General features: G+C 36.1%; 1 protein-coding gene across 3 annotated transcripts in view; it reads right to left on the reverse strand.

Annotated features, from left to right (window-relative positions):
• MGAT4A (alpha-1,3-mannosyl-glycoprotein 4-beta-N-acetylglucosaminyltransferase A) overlaps positions 1-22,078 on the reverse strand; it is a 181,759-nt gene that overhangs the window by 41,332 nt on the left and 118,349 nt on the right. For all 3 annotated transcript variants that reach the window (XM_066267803.1, XM_066267800.1, XM_066267801.1), the window contains exons 6-9: positions 9,719-9,765; positions 7,389-7,502; positions 5,504-5,579; positions 2,043-2,157 (exon numbers count right to left, since the gene is read on the reverse strand). In XM_066267803.1, coding sequence (XP_066123900.1) covers positions 2,043-2,157; positions 5,504-5,579; positions 7,389-7,502; positions 9,719-9,765 — 352 coding nt within the window. The remainder of the gene's footprint in view (positions 1-2,042; positions 2,158-5,503; positions 5,580-7,388; positions 7,503-9,718; positions 9,766-22,078) is intronic.

The raw sequence follows: 22,078 nt of genomic DNA on the forward strand, positions 1-22,078 counted from the left end.
TGATCATCAAGATCAAGGGCCTCAGGCTCAGACAGGTACATATTTTAAGTACTACAGAAAGTGAAATGTTATCCTCTGGGTGTTTTTTAAAACCTGTATATTTCCTTCAATTCTTCAACTTTCAACCTAGTCTCTTTAGTTGGGTAATTTAGAAAGCTTTGTGAAAAAAAACTTTTAAAATGAGTACCCTGACTAGTCAATAAAAGAAACAAATGAATACAAAATCCCTGAACAGAACTTCATGTGCTCTATTAAATACCAGGAATTCAATTAGAAAACTGTTAGTTTGGCATTCTTTAAAAACAAACAAACAAACACAAAGCTCAGCAACAAACAAGTGAACAATCCAGTTAGAAAAGGGGGAGAGGACCTGAATGAACACATCTCCCAAGAGGACGTACAAATGTCCAACAGATATATGAAAAATACTCATCTTCACTAGCTGTTAGAGAAATGCAAATCAAAATTACAATGAGATACCACCTCACACCTTTTAGATTAGCTATTATCAACAAGACAGGTAATAACAAGTGTTGGAGATGCTGTGGAAAAAAAGGAACCCTCATTCACTGTTGGTGGAAATTAAATTAGCACAACTATGTATTATGATTAAGAATAGAACTATCATATGCCCTGTGGTGGGATTCAAATAATTTAACAACCGGTTCTCTGCCCTAATGACTGCTTTAAGTATAAAAAAACAATACACTGAAAGGTAGTTTATTATTTCATGCATTTAATACTTAAATAAAAATAAAAGAGGTACACAAAACTAGATTGTTATAAAAATTTAATGAAAATATATTAAATACCTGACAAAAAACAATAAAACTGTTATTTAAGTTATTTCCATATTGCTTCTTGATTGGTGTCCTCACTTGCAATATTTTTTCACCTATAGACGGAATGAACATTATTATGGGTGCTTAGAACACACTGTTGCACAGATGAACGTTAAAAAAAGAGTAAGGAATGTAAATTTGTGATTTCTACATCAGGCGGCGGCCCTGTCGCCCACCTTAGAGAGAACCCTGATTACAAGTGCCAACTGGTTCGCCGAACTCAACAAAACAAAAAATTAGTTATCAGTTCTGCCAAACCGGTGCAAACTGGCTGAATCCCACCACTGCATACGACCCAGCAATTCCTCTACTGGGTATCTACCCCCAAAAAAGCTCAAAAACAGTAGTACATACTGCTCAAAAACAGTAGTACATACATAAAGATACTTGAACCCCAATGTTCACCGTAGCATTATTTACAGTGGCCAAGACATGGAAACAATCAAAGTGTTCCTCCACAGAGGGCTGGATAAAGAAGATGTGGTGCATATATACAATGGAATAACTCAGCCATGAGAAATGATGACAATTACAACAATATGGATGGACTTTGAGAACATTATAGTGAATTAAATAAGTAAATCAGAAGAAGCCAAGAACTGTATTATTTCACACATAGGTAACTGAGACTCATGGACATAGATAAAAGTGAAGTAGTTAACAGAAGGAGGAGGATGTGGGGGAGGAGGTGGGGGAGGAGGTGGGGGAAGGGAGTAAAGAGGAACAAACATATGGTGACAAAAAATGATGTGACTTTGGGTGATGGGTACACAACATAATCGACAGTTCAAATGCTATAGAAATGTTTACCTGAAACCTATGTACTCTTATAGATTGATCACTGTCACCTTGTTAAATTTAATTTTCTAAATAAAATTAGAACAGACAAACCAATCTTGCAAAAGCAGTAGGGTATAAAAGAGGTGTCGGAGAAGAACTCAGACATACTCACCAAGACCATGGCTGGCTCTACATGCAGAGTCAGTGTGACTGCCCTGCAGAACTCTAGAGCAAGTGGTATAATCTTAGAAATCTCCAAATGCTATTTTGGGTTGCCTTTCATTATTTACCTAAGCTAAATTTCCTCAAAAACAATCCATTTGCAGAAAATAAAGACCACTTTAAAATTTAAAAAAAATTAGTACATCCCAAGAGTCCCACTTATTTCTGAAAAGTAGATAAATCCAACACGTTTCTTACCAATGAAGCCCAGCTGGGAGAACTCTAGTATCATCCATTCCTCAGAAGAAAGTTGAAGGGCAAAATTTTTTATAGTGTTAAAGTAATTCTGTTTGGCAATAATATCATCTTCAAGCTAAAAAAAGTTGAACAATTAATACATCAAAAAGAGAGGAATGATTTAGATAGCCAGACCATCTTTAGTATGGAAAAAAATCAAGCATACTTTTTCATAGAAATCAAGTAAACAATGATCAAAAATTTTGACAACACAAAACTAAATTTTACGAAAATAAAATGAGGAAAATAAAATGGAAGATGCACATAGCAAGTCAACTAAAAGTCCCCTCATCACATGAAACAACAATTCCACTCCGTGAGTTACTCCCTTTTGGTCCTTTCATAGTGCCCAACATGAGTTCACACTACCTTTTTTATTTTCAAAGGAAAAGAATTATTGTAGGCTGTCTATCTATCTATCTATTGCTTTTTCATAATACAGTGGTATCTTGAGATACGAATTTAATTCGTTCTGTAACCAAGCTCGTAAGTCAGTCAATTTGTATATCAAACTGCCGATACTGGACCCGTGCGCCAACGTGACAACTAGTGGCAGCTTCCAGAATCACGACTCATATCTCGGAATTTCGCTGGGATCTCGAACAAAAATATGGACCCAGTTGCATCTCGTATCTTAAAAAAAAAATCGTATGTTGGTCTGTTTGTATCTCAAGGTACCACTGTACATATACCAAATCAAAAAGAAAGTCAAAGAAAAGCTAGTAGCTTCCCTTCTCTATCCTCCACTCTGCTAGCTGAGGTGACCAATGCTAAAAGTTGTGTGTGCATACATTCAACACCTTCTGTATGAACATACAGCACATACAGACCCATGTATATTTATATTTAAGGTGCCCATCCACCTCTATTATTATGAAACATTTTTCTCTTCATATATCATGAATATTTTTTCAGGTTAAAAAATACATATATATTTTATTGATTTTAGAGAGACAGAGGAAGAGGGAGCAGGAAGAGGGAGAGGGGAAGAGGGAGGGGGAAGAGGGAGAGAGGGAAAGAGAGGAAGGGAGAGAAAAGCATTCATTTGTTGTTCCACTTAATTGTACATTCATTGATCACTTCCCATTATGTGCCCTGACTGGGGATTGAACTCACAACTTTAGTGTTTTGGGACAATGTTCTAACCTACTAAGCTAATCAGCCAGGGCCAATAACTATATATTTAAACTATCCTTTTTAATAGATGCATAATATTCCATACTACAGATCTATAACAAGTCACTCAACTCACCCTGCTCACAGGCAAACATCTAGCTTGTCTCTCATTTTTTGTCTGTGCAGACAATGCTGCACTAACATGCTTACACTTATATACTTTTCATTTCTGTAGGCTTGATTCCTAAAAGTTCCTTTCTTATGTTTTAAAAGATGTCTTCAAAATACGTAAGAAGCCATAGCAATTTAGAGTGCCAATGAACCTCACATGCTCTGTCAATACCATGTGTTAACTATGCTTGGAATTTTTTCCAGTTCACTAGGGAGTTGATAGAGATCAGCGATCAGGAATGTATGCAAAGACTTCTTCCCCAAGATTACCTTTCATATCATTTTAAAGTCACAAGATAATTTTAATATCCTAAGAAAAGTTTCCCTTTCCTTAATTTTTCATTAGCATCTTTAGTTACCCACTAAGTAATTTTCACTTATTTTAGCATTTAGTTTTCATGTATTTAAGTACTATAAAAAGATTTCTTCTTCCTATCTGTGAAAAAACAGTAGAAGTATTTAGAAAGATATGATATTTACTCACCAAATAATTATTGAGCTATTATGTTCCAGACAATGTACTAAACCCTGGCAATACATTAGTGGCCTACAAAGGTGCCTACAATATGTTAATACAACACTACGTACAGTTTGATCCTGCTCTTGTGAAAAAAGATTGTATTAAATGAATATTATGTGTAAAGCACACAACACTGTAAAGAACAATGCCTGACAAATGGTAAGCATACAATAAATGCCAGTTCATAGCTGCTGCTGTTGTTACAATACTGACCCCTGCTCTTACATACCGACCCTGCTTAGGCTAAGTTTTCCTTATCAACCTCTAACTCCCTCCATCTTTTCCTTAAGTTCCTAAATATTTACTTTTCCTATACACCATGAACAAGCTGTAAGTTTCTATTAATTCTCTCCTTGGAAAGAAATTTAAAGAAAATTTAAAAGCAAAGTAATTATACTTTTAAATTCTCTCTATAAAGTTCTAATTCATAAAGCAAATAACTCTGTAGTGGTCCTATAGGAAACAGTAAGGTTTAACTACAGTAATATTTGGGATATGTTAAAATAAAATGTTTTGAAATTATTTTGAAATTAAAATAAGATTTCTCTAAGGTATTTAGAGGAAATGTACTCCCTATTATTAGGCTATTGATTTTTATATGCTCAACTGTTGTATACTGTTCTATACAATGTTAAAATTCTGATCCTAGAATCATTCACATCTCTTCCTGTGAACCAAAGAAGGGTGCATGCACGTTTGAATGCAGCTGACATGAGACAACATGTCAAAGGAGACAAAATCTGATCTCAGGAAGTCCAACTTGCCTGTAGTGCCAAGTTTCTTCCTTCTTTTCTTCCCCATTAAACCCCTCCCTACCTCTCCCCACCCAGTATGTGCCTACCATTTCCTTCCTGAATCAGGGACCCAGAACTTCTTCTTGACACCTTCATCAAAACATCCTCCTAGGTAAGGACCCAATAAACATTGTATACTGAAAAATAATTACTGATAGACTTAGTATGCCATTCCTTTTGGGTATTTGCATTTCAAACAAGGGATAAAGGCTTTTGGTGAAAGAAATAAAATTCCAAATGGAAAATTTAAGCTTAAGTCATTGAGGAAAATGAAATTTGAAAGAAGAGCTTCCTAGATTACTGAGATGTTGTTTAACTGGCTAAATTAAAACTCTTATCCCTATAGATTTCTTCTTTTAGCCATGCTAAAAGTTGGACCATTAGGATTAAATGTCAGTTTTATTATCTTTGATATAAGTGTAAATGTAGAAAATATTACACTAATAAGACCACTAAAAATTATAAGATAACCCTTTAAATGTTTCCAAATAATTAGTTTTTAGTTCTTTTTAACAGTGGAGAGAGGGTGAGTGAGAAGATAGAGGGATGGGAGAGAAGGGAGGGAAGGGAGGAGATGAGTGACCTGTCCATTGTGACATGATGAAGTGGACAGCCAGTGCTTGGGCTGAACCAGGAATGGAAGCTCAGAGCTCCCAATGTCAGTGACCATAAAAGACGCTTCTGCTCTCGGATACATTGTTAGGATCTTATAGATCTCAGAGGGTTTACATTGTCAACACATTCTGTTCTAATGAAAGTATACCTTTGATGTTACATTTGCTTGAGAAGTATGAAAGACATTAAAGGAAAACCACACTTACTTGAATGTAATACATGCCCTTCTCCTGAGCATACATCATTAGAAAACAATAATCTAGGTTTTGCTTTGTTCTCCATCTGAAACAAAAATTTTCAAAAATAAGTTAGGAATCAGACTCAAATTAAGCAAAATAGGACTAACTGTTTATATTTTATATATCATGATATAACATTATAATACCCTATACTATGTACATATATTACATAGATACAACTTGTATGATATATATACATGGTGTATACACTACATATATGTAGATATAGACATATAGATATATAGAAATACACACATACACAAGAGATCCACTTAGGAGAGTGAAAGAGAACTCATTTCTAGTGAAGCTTTTAACAAAACATGAATTCTGAAGGTGTCCCAAGGAAAAAAGGAGTCTAATGTCAAGTAAGTTTCAGAGGCCCACACACATATATAGGGCACTGAAACATGCAGCAGTAAATAATCTGTTGAAAAAAAATTGTAATACTGTATTTTCCAAACTTTCTTGACCACTGGCCCTTCTTTAAGTGACATCTTAACGTCACTGGGAACTAGTGCTTCAAAAATTATACTTTGGGGATCACTCCTCTGGTGTGCTTCAAATAAGTAGAAATTAATAAATATGTATTGAATGCTTAAAAAAAACAAAACATCCTCTTAAAATTTATGAGATTTGGCCCTGGCTGGTTGGCTCAGCGGTAGAGCGTCGGCCCAGCATATGGAAGTCCTCCGTTCGATTCCCGGCCAGGGCACACAGGAGGAGTGCCCATCTGCTTCTCCACCCTCCCCCTTCTCCTTTCTCTCTATCTCTCTCTTCCCCTCCCACAGCCAAGGCTCCTTTAGAGCAAAGTTGGCCCAAGCACCTCAGGCACCAGAATAGCTCCGGTTGCAGCAGAGCAATGGCCCAGATGGGCACAGCATCGCCACTGGTGGGCATGCCGGGTGGATCCCAGTTGGGTGCATGCGGGAGTCAGTCTGTTCACAGCCTCCCTCCACTTGTCACTTCAGAAAATTATAAAAATTTTTTTTATGAGATTTAAGTCCTTTCAGTGAATCCTATAGCTTACAGAAGCTGACTAATGTTAAATAAGAGAAGTGGTTCTAAAAACCAACTTAAAAACAAAACAGTAAAATAAAAGCTTTGATTCATACTTAGCAAGCTTTTCTATAATACAGCTCATCAGTTGTTCTGAGTTTAATGAGACTACCTAAAAAAAAAAAATTTTATACCAAATTCAACCCTAAATTAAAAAAAATAAAACATTGTATTTATTAAGGAACAATTAACCAATTATGTGGATATAATTAACTGTCTTTAGGACAAATTGACAGCTCAAGTACAATAAATCTCTTCCCAAAACACCCCTTTATCCTTTTCTCTAATTATAGAGAAAACTAATCCAAAATTTAAGTGCTATTGGTATTAACTAATCCAAAACTAATACCAATAGCTCTTAAATTACTTTGTTTTTAATAACACAACAGAAGTTAAGTCCTTCAATTTTAGAGATTTAGAGACATATCCAAATGACTAAATTACATTATTACAATTGTAATTTTGCAAAACAGTATTACTGTTTGTCATTTTTACTGAGTCGGCTCTCATTTATGCTGCATACAGAAAAGGTTTTGATCTGAACTAACTTCTGACTTACAGATAATATACTCTTAAGAACAGTCATAACATTAGAGCAGCAGTTATACAAATTATTAATTTTACCAAATTCAATCTCTCATCAGAAACTCCACAGAATTTCCAATAAAATACCCCCAAATTCACTGGCTCTTAACTAATTGGCTCAACCCTAAAATGTGTGAAGCTCTGACACATAAAACTACATTTACCATATATTCAAATGAGTGAGGGTTCTAAAAAAAAAACACAGGCTCACCTTACTCTTTCTTTAGAATCTCCAAATGTCTCCTTTAAGTTTGTCAAGTCAGGATAATAGCTTTCAGGAGGTGATATTATTTCCACCAAACCAGAACTGATTTCTTTAGAAAATCTATCATGAAAAAGGTTAGCTGAGTTATTTAAGCTCACTAGGATTTAATCTTACTGCTCAATTTACTGTGTTAATATAAAACACATCAGTAATGTATAATGTTATAGTGACACTATGTTCAATGAAGTAGCTCAGCAATGATTTGCCTGAAAAATACGGATTTTTCCAATAACACAGCCTTTTCTAAAAATAATGCTAAAAAAAAGTGTAAAATGCCACTATCCTTAGAGCAGCAAGGAAATCTTAGGCCAACTGCAGGTATCACCTTCCTAAAAAGTATAAGAACTTTAACAAATCAAGGTGTTACAGAAAATAAGAATTGAAGAAAAACTAATGAATGTGTCTATGTGTACATATATTTATGCAAAATCCAAGTTCAATTTTCAGGAAGATTTAGTCGTGGATTATACACTATATGTCATTCTAAACTATTGTTTCTCAAGTGAGAGTGCTCTTGTCCCGAGGGTACTCTGAGCATTGTCCAGAGATATTTGGTTTTCTTAAGTATGGACAATACTGAGATCTAGTGGGTAGACATCAGGGACACTGTTAAACATTCTTCAATGCACCAGAAGTCCTCACAACAATTATCTTGCCCAGGGGTAGTCAACATTTTTATACCTACCACCCACTTTTGTATCTCTGTTAGTAGTAAAATTTTCTAACCGCCCATCAGTTCCACAGTAATGATGATTTATAAAGTAGGGAAGTAACTTTACTTTATAAAATTTATAAAGCAGAGTTACAGCAAGTTAAAGCATATAATAATAATTATTTACCAAGTACTTTATGTCGGATTTTCGCTGTTTGGCAGAATAAATCTTTATAAAACAACTTACTATAGTTAAATCTATCTTTTTTTTTTTTTAAAGATTTTCTTTATTCATTGTAGAGAGGAGAGAGAGAGAGAGAAAGGAGGAAGAGCAGGAAGAATCAACTCCCATATGCGCCTCAATTGACCAGGCAAGCCCAGGGTTTTGAATCAGCGACCTCAGCGTTCCAGGTCAACGTTTTATCCACTGTGCCACCATAGGTCAGGCAAATCTATCTTTTTATTTATATTTTGGTTGCTCAGTTACCGCCAATCATGTCAGCTGGAATGCCCACTAGTGGGGGTAGGGACCAGGTTGACTACCACTGATCTAGCCCAAGATGTTAACAGTGCCAAGAAACACTGACCTAAAGTTTTTAAAATCAGTCTTACTTACTCAGCTGCAATTTCTTTCTTATTTGCATTTTCCTTTATTTTTGCAAATCAGTACAAATTGCTTGTGTAATTACCTGCCTTTGCAAGAATGGTCTTAGTGCATAACTGCACTTTTTTTTCTGGACATGGTTTTACTATGCAATGATGAAGAAAGGAATCAACATCACTGCATGTACCCCACAGACCTGCCCATGTGATTCATGGGCAGCGGATTAATGATTGTCGTGGTCCTATGTTAAGGATCCTATCCTAAATTGTACTTGTGTGAAGGCTGCCAAGAAATTGAGCATTTGAGGAAAATCTAACAAATGCAGTTCAATGCTGAACAAATACATGTATTTTTTAAAAATCTCTATTGTAGGCATTTTGATAAACAAAGACAGAGGCACATTATTTAAATCTAGAGTTGGCAAATAATTGTTTCTCTTTAGTCTTTTTAAGTAGAAAGTTGGGTTTTTGGGAGCAAAAACAGATATAATTCAATGAAGAAACCATGTCAAGACTGATTTTTTTGATGTTACCATTAAAACCACCAAAGCAGACTTTTAAAAATTATCTAAAATTTACTAAACTATCCATCTGTTACCTGAGATGTGCCTTGCTCACAGCATAATGTTAATCTTTGCAAAATAGATCAGATTTGGGTGTAGTTTAGCACTGAAGTTTAAAACTGCTTCATGACTACTTACCTGACAGCAGAGGATGAAAGATTTAAGTAATTTCACATGACTCTCTCTATATTCACTATCTTTCAGATGAAAGACTGTTATTTGATGTTACATACATAGAACATTCAAGTCTTTTCTACAATAAAATATACCAATTTATCTCATCAGATAAGTGGATAGACATGCACCTACTTTATAACAATGTAAAGACCAGTGATAGGTAGTCCAATGAACACTGAACTCCAGAGAAATGAATTATAAAGGAAGGCATTAACTTTTAGCAGAAAGCGAAGAAATAACAATAACGATTATTTTCACTTCCATAATTAAGAAGAACTTACTCTTTCTCCAGGTTGGCTATAACACCGTGTACATAATCAATATCTGTCTGGGAAAGAAAAAAAATTTTACCTACATTCATTGTTTTTATATTTTTATTTAACTTTTAATACTAAACTCAAAATGAATAAAACATTCATTGACATTACATTGAGTTTTCAGTTAACTTATGGGATTTGCATTTCTGTCTTCTGCTTTATTGCCCCATTATCACTGAGTAGTCACTAATACAATATGCAGATAACTAAATTTTTATTATTTTCAACTGTTGATGTTCAATTCAACAGAAAAAGTGAGCAGCACAGAAACTTTCTAATACTTCTGAAACATGCAGACTACAAGTAGTGAAGAAACAACAGCTGCAGATGCTACAGGAAAAGATCTGTCCACTTGGAATCATAAAACCCAGCTTCAAGATGTGCCTTTGTGGCTACTGGCCTGTATAATTTGAAGTAAGCCACATCTCTGAGCCTAGTTTCCTATACTATTTTAAAAAAGAAAAGTGAGAGGAAAAAATACCTCAGAGACAGTAATAAAAATGTATTATAAGAAAAAAGCTATTATCAGGTTGAAAATGGTAACCCAAGTTAAGAGCACTTTAACCACAGTTAGAAATAAATGCTTATCAGACCTATGTACTTTCAGATTATATTCAAGTGCGGATCCAATAGACCTATCAATTCTAAATTCAGTGACAGCTTATATTAAAATGCTCAATTGTTAAAAGAAATCAATTGCCCATCAATGACCTATGCTATGAAGACTACCAAAACACTTACTACAACTTAAGGAAAACAAACAAAGATAAAGCTTAACTCTGGAAATTATAAAACTTTTGGATTATAAGCAGTTCTATGGAAAAATATTTCAACTTTAATTTCTGTTAATTAAAAGTATTCCCTATTTTTATTGTTAAGTCTAACGACTTAGGAGTGAGACATCTTAGACTACATCCTTCAGGACTCAAGAACTATGGAGATACCAATAGAACACAGCCCACCACTCTGTGTACTTCCCCTATATGAACGCAAATAGTAGTGATCTCTTTGTCAATAAATTATCACCTACATGTTTAATCAGTGAGTATCATACTACTCATCAGATTCTGATTTTGGAGAACATGATCAAGTCTGGTTTATATAAACTTTAATAAGTTTAGCAAAAACATGAAATTCAATTTCATAAGCATTTACTGAGTGCCAGTAATTTGCCTATCCAAGGAAACAGAAATACAAATATGAACAAGACCAGCTCCCTATTCTCAGTAGGCTAAGAGGGCCAAGAAGAATAAACTTATATGAATGTAGATTTATTGTGTCATGTCATGTGTAATAATTTATCAAATGTAAGTGGTCCACATCTAATACTACACATAATCCTTATGTTGCATGCTAATTGACGTAACTAGAAAAAGATTTGCCTGAATGACTGTAACTAGTGTCATTTTCAAACAACAGAATCAATCCTTTCTGGTATCAGCTGAGGAAATTGTTCTGGAACTCCACTGAGAAAGTTAAACCATATAACTGGCCCAGAACACATGGCCAGGGCAATCTGTGTCTCCCTTGGGCCTCTATTCGCCTCTTCCCCATCTTAAATGTCAACAGTAAGAAAGGCGGTCTCTTCTGAGATCTTGGGGCTTGCTGATTTATGTAACAAGAGCACTTTCTCCTGAGACTTTTGTAAAAGCATATGGAGACTTCTTAAAAGGTAATATCGGCCTGGCTGGTTGGCTCAGTGGTAGAGCATTGGCCTGGCGTGCAGGAGTCCCGGGTTCGATTCCTGGCCAGGGCACACAAGAGAAGCACCCATCTGCTTCTCCACCTCTCCCCCTCTCCTTCCTCTCTGTCTCTCTCTTCCCCTCTCGCAGCCAAGGCTCCATTAGAGCAAGGTTGGCCCGGGCGCTGAGGATGGCTCTGTGGTCTCTGCCTCAGGTGCTAGAATGGCTCTGGTCTCAACAGAGCGACGCCCCAGATGGGCATAGCATTGCCCCCTGATGGGCAGAACGTCGCCCCTGGTGGGCATGCCGGGTGGATCCCGGTCAGGCACATGCAGAAGTCTGTCTGACTGCCTCCCCGTTTCCAACTTCAGAAAAAATACAAAAAAAATTTTTTAAAAAGGTAATATCTTCCACTTCTGAGAAAGTATCTGTGAATCTAAAAGTAGAATACGTATATTGTAGGGGTATATAAACAATATGCTTGGGATTGGAGGGAAGGAAAGTGGGCATACATAGCCAAAGAACATTTTTTCTGCAGAATCAAGTATTCTTCATCGCTGTTATTTTTATATTAAACTAGGAAATATTAGATACTGCAATATACATGAACCATGAAAACATTATGCCAAGTGAAAGAAGCCAGTTACAAAGGGCAACATACTATATGATTGCACTTACATAAAAATCTATACAGCCTGACCAGGCAGTGGCATAGTAGATAGAGCGTCAGACTGAAATGCGGTCTCCCTTCCAAGTACTAACCAGGCCCAACCCTGCTTAGCTTCCGAGATCAGACGAGATCGGGTTTAGGGTGGTATGGCCGTAGACACCTGGACTGGGATGCAGAAGACCCAAGTTCGAGACCCCGAGGTCACAGCTTGAGCGCGGGCTCATCTGGTTTGAGCAAAAGCTCACCAGCTTGGACCCAAGGTCGCTGGCTCGAGCAAGGGGTTACTCGGTCTGCTGAAGGCCCATGGTCAAGGCACATATAAGAAAGCAATCAATGAACAACCAAGGTGTTGCCACAAAAAACTGATGATTGATGCTTCTTATCTCTCTCCATTCCTGTCTGTCTGCCCCTATCTATCCCTCTCTCTGACTCTCTCTCTGGTTCTCTGGCTCTGTTAAAAATAATAAAAAAATAAATAAAATAAAACTAAAAAAAAAAATCTGTAGAGACAGAAAGTAGATTAGTGGTTGCCCAGGACTGGAGTTGGGAGAGTGCTATTAATGGGCGATGGCTAAGGGCTGCATTTTGGGGATGACAAAAATGTTCTAAAATTGATTTGAGATAAAAGTTGCACCACTCTGACTCTAAATGGGTAAATTGTATCTTATGTGAATCACAAAAAAGAAAAAATAGAATAAAGTTACGTTTTTTAAAAAGTATCTTAAAAAGAAAAACCTGTGTATACAAACTGGATGATTACAAGGTCCCACAGCTTCTCTGAAGTATAAATAAGAAAAGATTAAGCCCTGGCCGGTTGGCTCAGCGGTAGAGCGTCGGCCTAGCGTGCGGAGGACCCAGGTTCGATTCCCGGCCAGGGCACACAGGAGAAGCGTCCATTTGCTTCTCCACCCCTCCGCCGCGCTTTCCCTCTCTGTCTCTCTCTTCCCCTCCCGCAGCCAAGGCTCCATTGGAGCAAAGATGGCCCGGGCGCTGGGGATGGCTCTGTGGCCTCTGCCCCAGGCGCTAGAGTGGCTCTGGTCGCAACATGGCGACGCCCAGGATGGGCAGAGCAACGCCCCCTGGTGGGCAGAGCATCGCCCCTGGTGGGCGTGCCGGGTGGATCCCGGTCGGGCGCATGCGGGAGTCTGTCTGACTGTCTCTCCCTGTTTCCAGCTTCAGAAAAATGAAAAAAAAAAAAAAAAAAAAAGAAAAGATTAACAAGCATAACAACAGGATAAAATAAGCCACTAATGTTGACAGCCGTTCACTAATAAATACTCATACAGAACAATTCATCATCAACATATATACTTGGCTTAAGAGTCAATTTTACCAGTAGTTTATAAATTAAATGTTAATAATAAATTTCAATCTTTATCATTTTAAATCAATAATTTATAAAGTCTCATTTGAAAAGAAATGTATCTCTATATAACATCATGAAATTCAGAAAACTGCAACAAAGTTAACTGATTTCAGGGAAACTTTCAATTAAAATCAATTAATATATGTAATAACATCCCTTCTGAATATGCTATAGGTGTTGTGCTAACACTGCAAATGTGTGAAATAGAAATCTGAGTAAAAAGATACTTCTAAAAGTAAGTTACAGATATTTATTTTTAATGGCCCAAAGAATAAAACAAAGTTATAGGCAAGCTCCTATGAAAGAAAAATAAATGTTGTAAATGACCTGAGGCTGTTGTAAAACAGTTACCCAGATGAAAAGGAGAAAAAAATATATAAACGTCAGATCAAAAGAGAACATAGAATTAAGAAAGCTAAGTTTTAAATAACTTGAAGGTAAAAGTTGGTTTTGGAAAATATCTTTTATATGTAAATTTACTACCTTCTTTCTAGTCATTTCACTCCAGTTAATGCCTACAACATGAGCTGGGATATACTGTCAAGCTCTGAGTAAAATGTTTGTGACAGCTGTTTTATTGTCCTTATTATCTTCCATTTCTACCAACTCTTGTCATAGATTTGTTTCTATTTAGCTAAATTTTATTCTTGTTATAGGTCACATTTATTTTTACTGCTTGGCTTTCTATTTTTATATGATCCTGGACATCATAAATGGCACACTGTTGAGTGTCCTGATTTTGTTATCTTTTTTAAAAAAAGTGTTGAGCTTTATTCTAGCAGGCTATTTGTGGATCAGTAGATCCCTTACAGAACTCTTTTTAAGCTTTGCTGGGATAGGTCTAGAATCACCACTTCAAGGATAGTTCAGCCCAGATAGTAAGGTGTTGACCACTCTGGAGCCCCCATTGAATACCTCACATAATTATCAAGGATGTGCCATTCTGGCTGATCAGACCGCATCCTATGTGGACAATGGGAACTGTCCAGCTTATATCTCCCTGATCATTTCTTTCCCAGACTTGTGGAGTTCAATCCTATGCATGTATGGCCCAATACAACAAAGATGCGCAGGCACCATCATTTTGTATGTAGCATGCTCCTTTTTAGAACTGTTCTGCAATATCTAGCTGCTGTCTTTGGATTTCCCCTTCCTGCAATGTGATCTGAAATGTGTTTCCAGGCAGAAAGCTGGGCAATCATGTTGTCCACTGTATCTATTTCTCTCAGGTAATCACATCCTGCAGAGTCTGTTGCCCAATGTCTAAGAACAACTAAATCATATATTTTGTGAGCTAGTTTCTAGATACTGATAACAAGAAGGTAAGTCCAATTCTTATTAACTCCATCATGGCTGAAAGCTGATGGCCACTTTACATAATAAGAAACCAGTAAGAATTCCAGAAAGATAATGTATACAAGTGACATATGACTAAATGGATAGGCATATGTGAGAATGGGGCTGGCAGTTCATAATAAATCTTATTTTCCTAGGGTCTGAGAAAAAGCTATTTCTACCTACCTAATGCTTGATTATGTGATATTTTAATTTAGTGTAGATGTACCACAAAGGCTAACAAATATCACAATTAGCTTTGCTGGCTTCTAACATGGTCAACCTGTTGAAAGGTAAGTAAAAAGGAGAGGAAATTAGGCCCCGGCCAGTTGGCTCAGTGGTAGAGCGTCGAGCTGGCGTGCAGGAGTCCCAGGTTCAATTCCTGGCCAGGGCACACAGGAGAAGTGCCCATCTGCTTCTCCAACCCCTCCCCCTCTCCTTCCTCTCTGTTTCTCTCTTCCCCTCCAGCAGCCAAGGCTCCACTGGAACAAAGTTGGCCCGGGCGCTGAGAATGGCTCTATGGCCTCCACCTCAGGTGCTAGAATGGCTCTGGTTGCAACAGAGCATCGCCCCCTGGTGGGCGTGCCGGGTGGATCCCGGTGGGGCACATGCGAGAGTCTGACTGCCTCCCCATTTCCATCTTCAGAAAAATAAAAAAATTTTTAAAAAAGGAGAGGAAGTTAAAAAAAAACAGACAAAAAAAGGAAAAATAAGACTTCTTTTTCACCCTATCCACCATCACCTTTCTCTCTTTCTCCTAGTTTGTTAATGCTACAGCAGTATTTTTCAAAACTTTTTTTTTTTAATTAACAAACCGTTCTTTTTTTTATTACTGGAGATAAAAACAGTGACATCCCACACACCATGCCCTGTGCTGGGAGGGTGGGGTGAGCAGAGGAGTGCTGATGACAACGATAGCTGCAGCCACAGCCCTGGGCCTGTGGAAGGCCGCCCCGCCCTGCCGTGCCGTGCCGTGCCGTGCCGTGCCGTGCAGGGTGCAGTTCTCCAAGGGGAGGCAGCGGTCAGTGGCAGAGGGCCATTGTTTCCATGTTAAGGAAGCAGACGTGCATCTTGGTCTCGATGTCAAACCCCTGCCAGATCTTCAGGAAGTCGTCGAAGGCAATGCCCTTATACTCAAACCTTTTTTTTTATCAGAACCCATTCAGCTCAAAATATGTTCATAATGTGACTACTTCTTACCACCTCCATGATTATCCTAGTCCAAGCCTGTTGGATGATTGAAACAGTTTTCTAAGTAGTCTCCTTGCTTCTGCCCTTTCAAAAGCAACCAACGTGATCCTTTTAAAAGTCAAGTTATTCTTGCCAAAAATGTACACCTACAATCTCATCATGAGAAAATATCAGACAAATCCAAATTGAGACAGGCTACAAAATAACTAAGTGTTCATGAAAGACAAGAAAAAAACAGACGATCTGTTCATGGATAGAAAAAAAAATGAGTCAGTCAGAACAAGTAAATGTAATGTGATGTTTTGGATTGAACGTTAAAACAGAAAAGTGACCTGAGTTGGAAAAACATAGAATTTGAAGAAAGCCTATAGTTTTGCAAACTGTATCATACCAATGTTAAGTTCCTGGTTTTGAACATTTTATTATGGCTACATAGTTGTTAACATTAGAGCAAGCTGAATGAAGGAAATACTCTGTATTATCTTTGCAACTTTTCTGTAAATCTAAAATTATTTAAAAAGTGTTTTAAAGTACCTTAAAGAAAGAAAAAGTCAATGACTTTTCTACACAAAACCCTTAAATAGCGTTACATCTTAAGAAGAGCAGCAGATGGCAAAGAGACCTGCTGCCTGTTTTCGTAAAGTAAAACTTCATTTAAACCCAACCCCACTCATTCATGTATAGTATCTATAGTTGTTTTTGAGCTACAACAGTAGAGTTTAATAGTTTCAACAAAGACAATCTGTCTAGTTTTCAAAGCCTAAAATATTTGCCACCACGTAGCCTGCTACAAAAAACTTTGCCAGTGCCCTGATTCAGAGTAAAAGCAAAGGTCTTACAATGGCTGGACCGTCCTCCGTTATCTGGCCCACCCATTCCTTCTCTGCCTGCCTCCTCCTACTGACTGCCTCCTCACCTTTTCTGCTCCAGCCACACAGCTCTTACTGTTTCACAAAAAGTGACAAAGCAATACTCTAACCTCAGAACCTCTGCACATGGTATTTCTCTGCTTGTTCAACTCTAGCACCCTTCAGGTTTTGTCCAAATGTCCTGACCTCTCTAATAAACCATCCCCTGGCCACCTTGTCCTCCCTTTCCTGTCTGTTTACTCTGATTTCTTCTCCACAGCACTTCCTACCATCTAACATACTATACCAGTGTTTTTCAACCCTTTTCATCTCATGGCACACATAAACTAATTACTAAAATTCTGCGGCACACCAAAAAATGTTTGTTTTTTTTTGCCAATCTGACAAAAACATAGGTATAATTTTGATTCATTCATATCAAGACAGCTCTTGTGTTGGCTGTTGTTATTTTTTTATTTGACAATCTAAGGGAAAAGAAGTCAGTGCCCCTGACTAGTCAGGTATTGAATCTTGTAAAAATTCTTGCAACAATCCAGTTGAAAATTGCTGTACTATACATTAGTTTTTTCATCTGTCCTTCTCTATAATATAGGTTTCACTGGGCAGAGGCTTTGTTATATTCAATGATATGCCTGGCACTTACCATTGTTTCAGTAAATATTATTTGAATTATAAGCAAATTTTATAGGATATTACACACACACACACACACACACACAAAACTTCTTCCCTATCAGATTTGTATGATTTATAAACAATGCATAAATAATCATCTCAAAATCTAGCTGTTGAATAATTATAAGCCAAAACACTACTGATGCACCAACACAGCTAACAACTAAAGAGAAAATCAATAAGTCTATAGAAGACTTGAATAGCACTATCAACCATCTTGACCTAACAGACATCTATAAAACACTCAACAACAGCAGTCTATTCTTGTCCAGGGAAGTTCTATATGTAAGTCCACAGACCAGCTTTAAGCACACATGAAATTCTGTCCACAGGCTCCATATGCTAGTCCATAAACTAGTACAGTAGCCCCCTGCTCCCAAGTTTCACCTTCCGTGGTTTCAGTTACCTACAATCAACAGTCAGAAAATATTAAAATGGAAAACTTCAGAAATAAACACATTTAAATTACATGCCATTCTGAGTAACATATAAAATCTTGCACTATCCAGCTCCTGCCCAAGATGTGAATCATCCCTTTGTCCAGTGTATCCACACTTACATGTTACCTGTATCTTAGTTACTCGGTAGCCATCTTGGTTATCAGATTGACTGCTGTAGCATCAGTGTTTGTGTTTGAGTAACCCTTACTTTATTTAATAATGGCCCCCAAACAAGTAGTGATGCTGGCTATTCAGATACGCCAAGAGAAGCCGTAAGTGCTTCCTTTAAGTGAAAAGGTGTATATGTATAAGGAAAAAACATAGTATTATATATGGTTCAAAATAATATTATATATAGTTCACAGTTTCATTCACTGAGGTCTTGAAAAATCCCATCGGTAAGGAAAGACTACTGTACTGGTAAATTTAAAAGGTCTAAAATCATACAAAGTCTCTTCTCTAACTACAATGAAGTTGAATTAAAAAATCAAAACAAGAGAAGGAAAATTGGGATATCCACAAATAGTTAAAAATCAAATAATACATTTCTAATTAACTATGAGTGGAAGAAGTAGTTATGTTAGAAAGTATTTTGATCTGAATAAAAATAAAAATGACATATCAAAATTTATGGGATCCAGCTAATATGGTGCTGACAGGGAAATTTATACCTTTAAATTGCTTATATTATGAAAAAAAGCCTCTCCAATCAATAATCTAAGCATTCACTTTAAAAATCTAGAAAAAAGGAATAAGCCAAACTTAAAGTAACCAGAAGAAAATAACAGAGTAAAAATAATTAAATAGAAAATAGAGAAATTAAAAAGTCAATAAAACTAAAAGTTGGTTTTCTTAAAAGATCAAAGAATAGTGTCACTTGAATAACATAGCAGGAAGTCACTTAACTTGATGACTGGCGAGCTAGAACTAAAGAGCCAAAAGGTCTCAGATGGGGAGGAAATGAGGAAGCAGAAAGAAAAGGAAGGGTACAGGGATAGGAGAATAAAGGCAGGAGAATGCATTTAATACTATAATGAACTTTGGAGAACTGGATGGACTCTTAAGCCATGTGCATGTATAACTGATATTTATAAAAAATTTATTAAAAATAGACAAAGGTATAAAAAATATTACTGTGGAAGACTAGATTACAAATTAAAGATACAATATCTTGTCTAACAAATTTTTTAAAAATTTTAATCTTCATTATCTTCCTCATTCTAGTACTTCAATAAATACTTGTTCAATAAATACTTAGACTAAAATATGTACTTTTGCCTTTATTAAAATAAAAAAGACTAACAAGGTAATTACAAAATCTTGAGAATACATAACTATTGAGAGGGCTACTATTTATTTCTGAAGTGACTATTCCTCAGGTGCTCTGGGGTGCAAAAAGTTCCAAAGCACTCAGGTACCTAACCCTAGCTGAAAGCACACTAAACTGTCTAACTAAAAAGACTAAGCTACTTATACAGAGTCCACCCAGGAACATAGCATTGACATTATATGCAATTACCAATGAAAATCAAACACAACTCTATGGAATACAGAACCTATGAGCTACAGCTAACAGTGTTCAGAAGAAAATTCATATTCTTATCTTAACAAAAAGAAATAATGAAAATAAATCAATTTAGTACTCGGGACAAAATGTTTATAAAGTATAACATGGAACTAACAAAAAGCAGAAAAAATGTTAAAAGTAGATGTTATTGAATTATAAAAAAAAGAAAGAAATCCAAAAGGTGGTTTGTGAAATGATAAATAAAAACTAATCAAGAGGGTATGAATACAAATACACACATATACACAAAGAAATTGGGGGGAGGGGGAATATCCACAAAAAGAATTAATCTACTTTGTTCCACCTTATATCAAACACATTTTAAAATTTAGACAAAAGGGATGATTTTCTAAGAATAAATTTTATAAGAAATATAGCTCTTTATGTTCTAATGTTCTGATATTATACCATATATAGAGAAATAAAAAAATATGTCCACATATATATCCATTAAATATATTATATCTCTGAATAGGAACCGCCACCACTAACAGTTATGCCTGTAGAGAAGTAATCAGTGGCTAGGCGATAGCACTAAAAGGAAAATTTTTCAAAGTACATAACACACACACATCTTTATAATTTTTAAAGCATATGATCATATTGCCTACCCCAAAATTAATCATCAGGAAATATTTCCTAGCAAATAAAATATATAATAGAAAATATGGGGAAAAAAACCCCACAGCAATTTGATCAATTCTCTGGTTATTCTGTTTCTGTATTCATTTATAAATTTACTTGCTTTGTAAGTTTTTGTCCATTAGCCAACTAACTAGCACTGTTAATCTAATTTAAATCTAAGAATTTTAAAGAAGGCATAGTAAAAGTCTCAGGCATATTGACTATAAAATACAAAATAAAATGTGTACAACAGAAAATCCAGAAAAGTTTTTCATGCTACATACTAAACACATTATGAGCTGGAAATTCTCTAAATTCAGTTTTTCAGAGACAACCTTTAGATGGTTTTCCAACATGTTTAATTTATTTAATTAAAGAATCTCAGCTTGAATTCTTCAGTTTAGGGAACTTAAAAATTAAACATGTCTTTGGAATGTTTTTAGGCAAATTACAGAAACAATGTGAATAATTAGAATGATATAAAAGATATACTACCTAAAGGTTACCTAAAGTTCTCATTTCAAATTCTCAGCACTCCTTATGGTTATCATCAAGATAATCTGGATAATCTGACAGAAAAAATTCTATCAGAAACTGGCTCAAAAACTCATTTCATCTCTTCTTTTCACCCTAATAGCATTTAGCCCCTACCCCTGTGCGTCCATGTTGACTGCATGTTCTGTTTCAGTGGTAGTTACATATAATTGAGGCATTTCTGAACAAGATACAAGCTGTATCAGTCAGGATCTTAGTTGTAACAGAAACTGACTCTAGCAGAGCAGTCAGAAAAACAATTCACTGAAAGATGATGAGTAGAACTAACTCATGGAACCCTCAGTCAGGCCGAGGAGCCAGGATAGGAAGGTAGCAGAAATAAGGCTGGGCGACAGCCAAAAATCAGAGAACACACTCTCAATGCCACAGCTTGCAAAGTCCTCTCCATCAGTCTTAAATGCCTCTGGACTCTGCTCCTGTAACCCCAGGAAAAACACCACTACCAACACCACTGTATCACCACAATGAACTGTTCACAATCTCTTCTTCTTTAGAAAATCATTTCTTCTAAATGTATTTTCTTATTTAGTGTTACTGACATATAGAAACATAAATTGAACATATCCGGCCTTGACAAATTCTCATTATTTCTAATAAATTGTGGGTTTAGTCTTTTGGGTTTTCTGCGTCATCTGAAAATAATAAAGCTCCACTCAAAGTCCAGGATAGGAACACCCAAGTGGCTGAGCCCAGGTCATATGCCTGAACTAGTAAAGCCAGTATCTGACATTTTCAGTTTCCACAGCAGGAGAGAGGCATTTCCTCTCACCAAGATGAATAAAATAGAGAATTCTACAAATAAAAGAATGGAACAGAAAAAATAAATTTTGCTAAAATTCAGAGTATAATGTAAGAAAATGTTTTGTCAGAAATGATTATGAGTGATAGAAATAATGTAAATAATGATATTATAAATAATAGAATAAAATATATAATAATAAAGCATATGGACAACAAAGGATTAGAATACAAAAATTATAATTAAATTCTATTAAAAGTAGACACAAAAATGACACAATTTAAAAATGTGAACATCACAATTGGATCATCTCATGAATCCTTATGAACAACTGAAATCTATTTCTCTCAATTCCTGCAATTCCAAAATAGAATCTGTGAACTTTTAAATAACACATCAATAGTCAACTGTCCAGATCCTCAATGTTCTATAAAAATGTCTCCTCAGGTATGCCCAATGAACTCCTAAGGGAGAAATCACCAGAGAAACAAAACACAAAAATGTAGCTAATAATTACTTTTCTGTCTCTCCTCTACTCCCAGAGGGGCATCTTATGGTCTCCCCCTTCAAGAAAAAAGAATAACAAAAAGTCACAGGGGATGAAGAGATTA

Source organism: Saccopteryx bilineata, chromosome 3, assembly GCF_036850765.1.
Source record: "Saccopteryx bilineata isolate mSacBil1 chromosome 3, mSacBil1_pri_phased_curated, whole genome shotgun sequence".
In the NCBI taxonomy this organism is placed as follows: Eukaryota; Metazoa; Chordata; class Mammalia; order Chiroptera; family Emballonuridae; genus Saccopteryx; species Saccopteryx bilineata.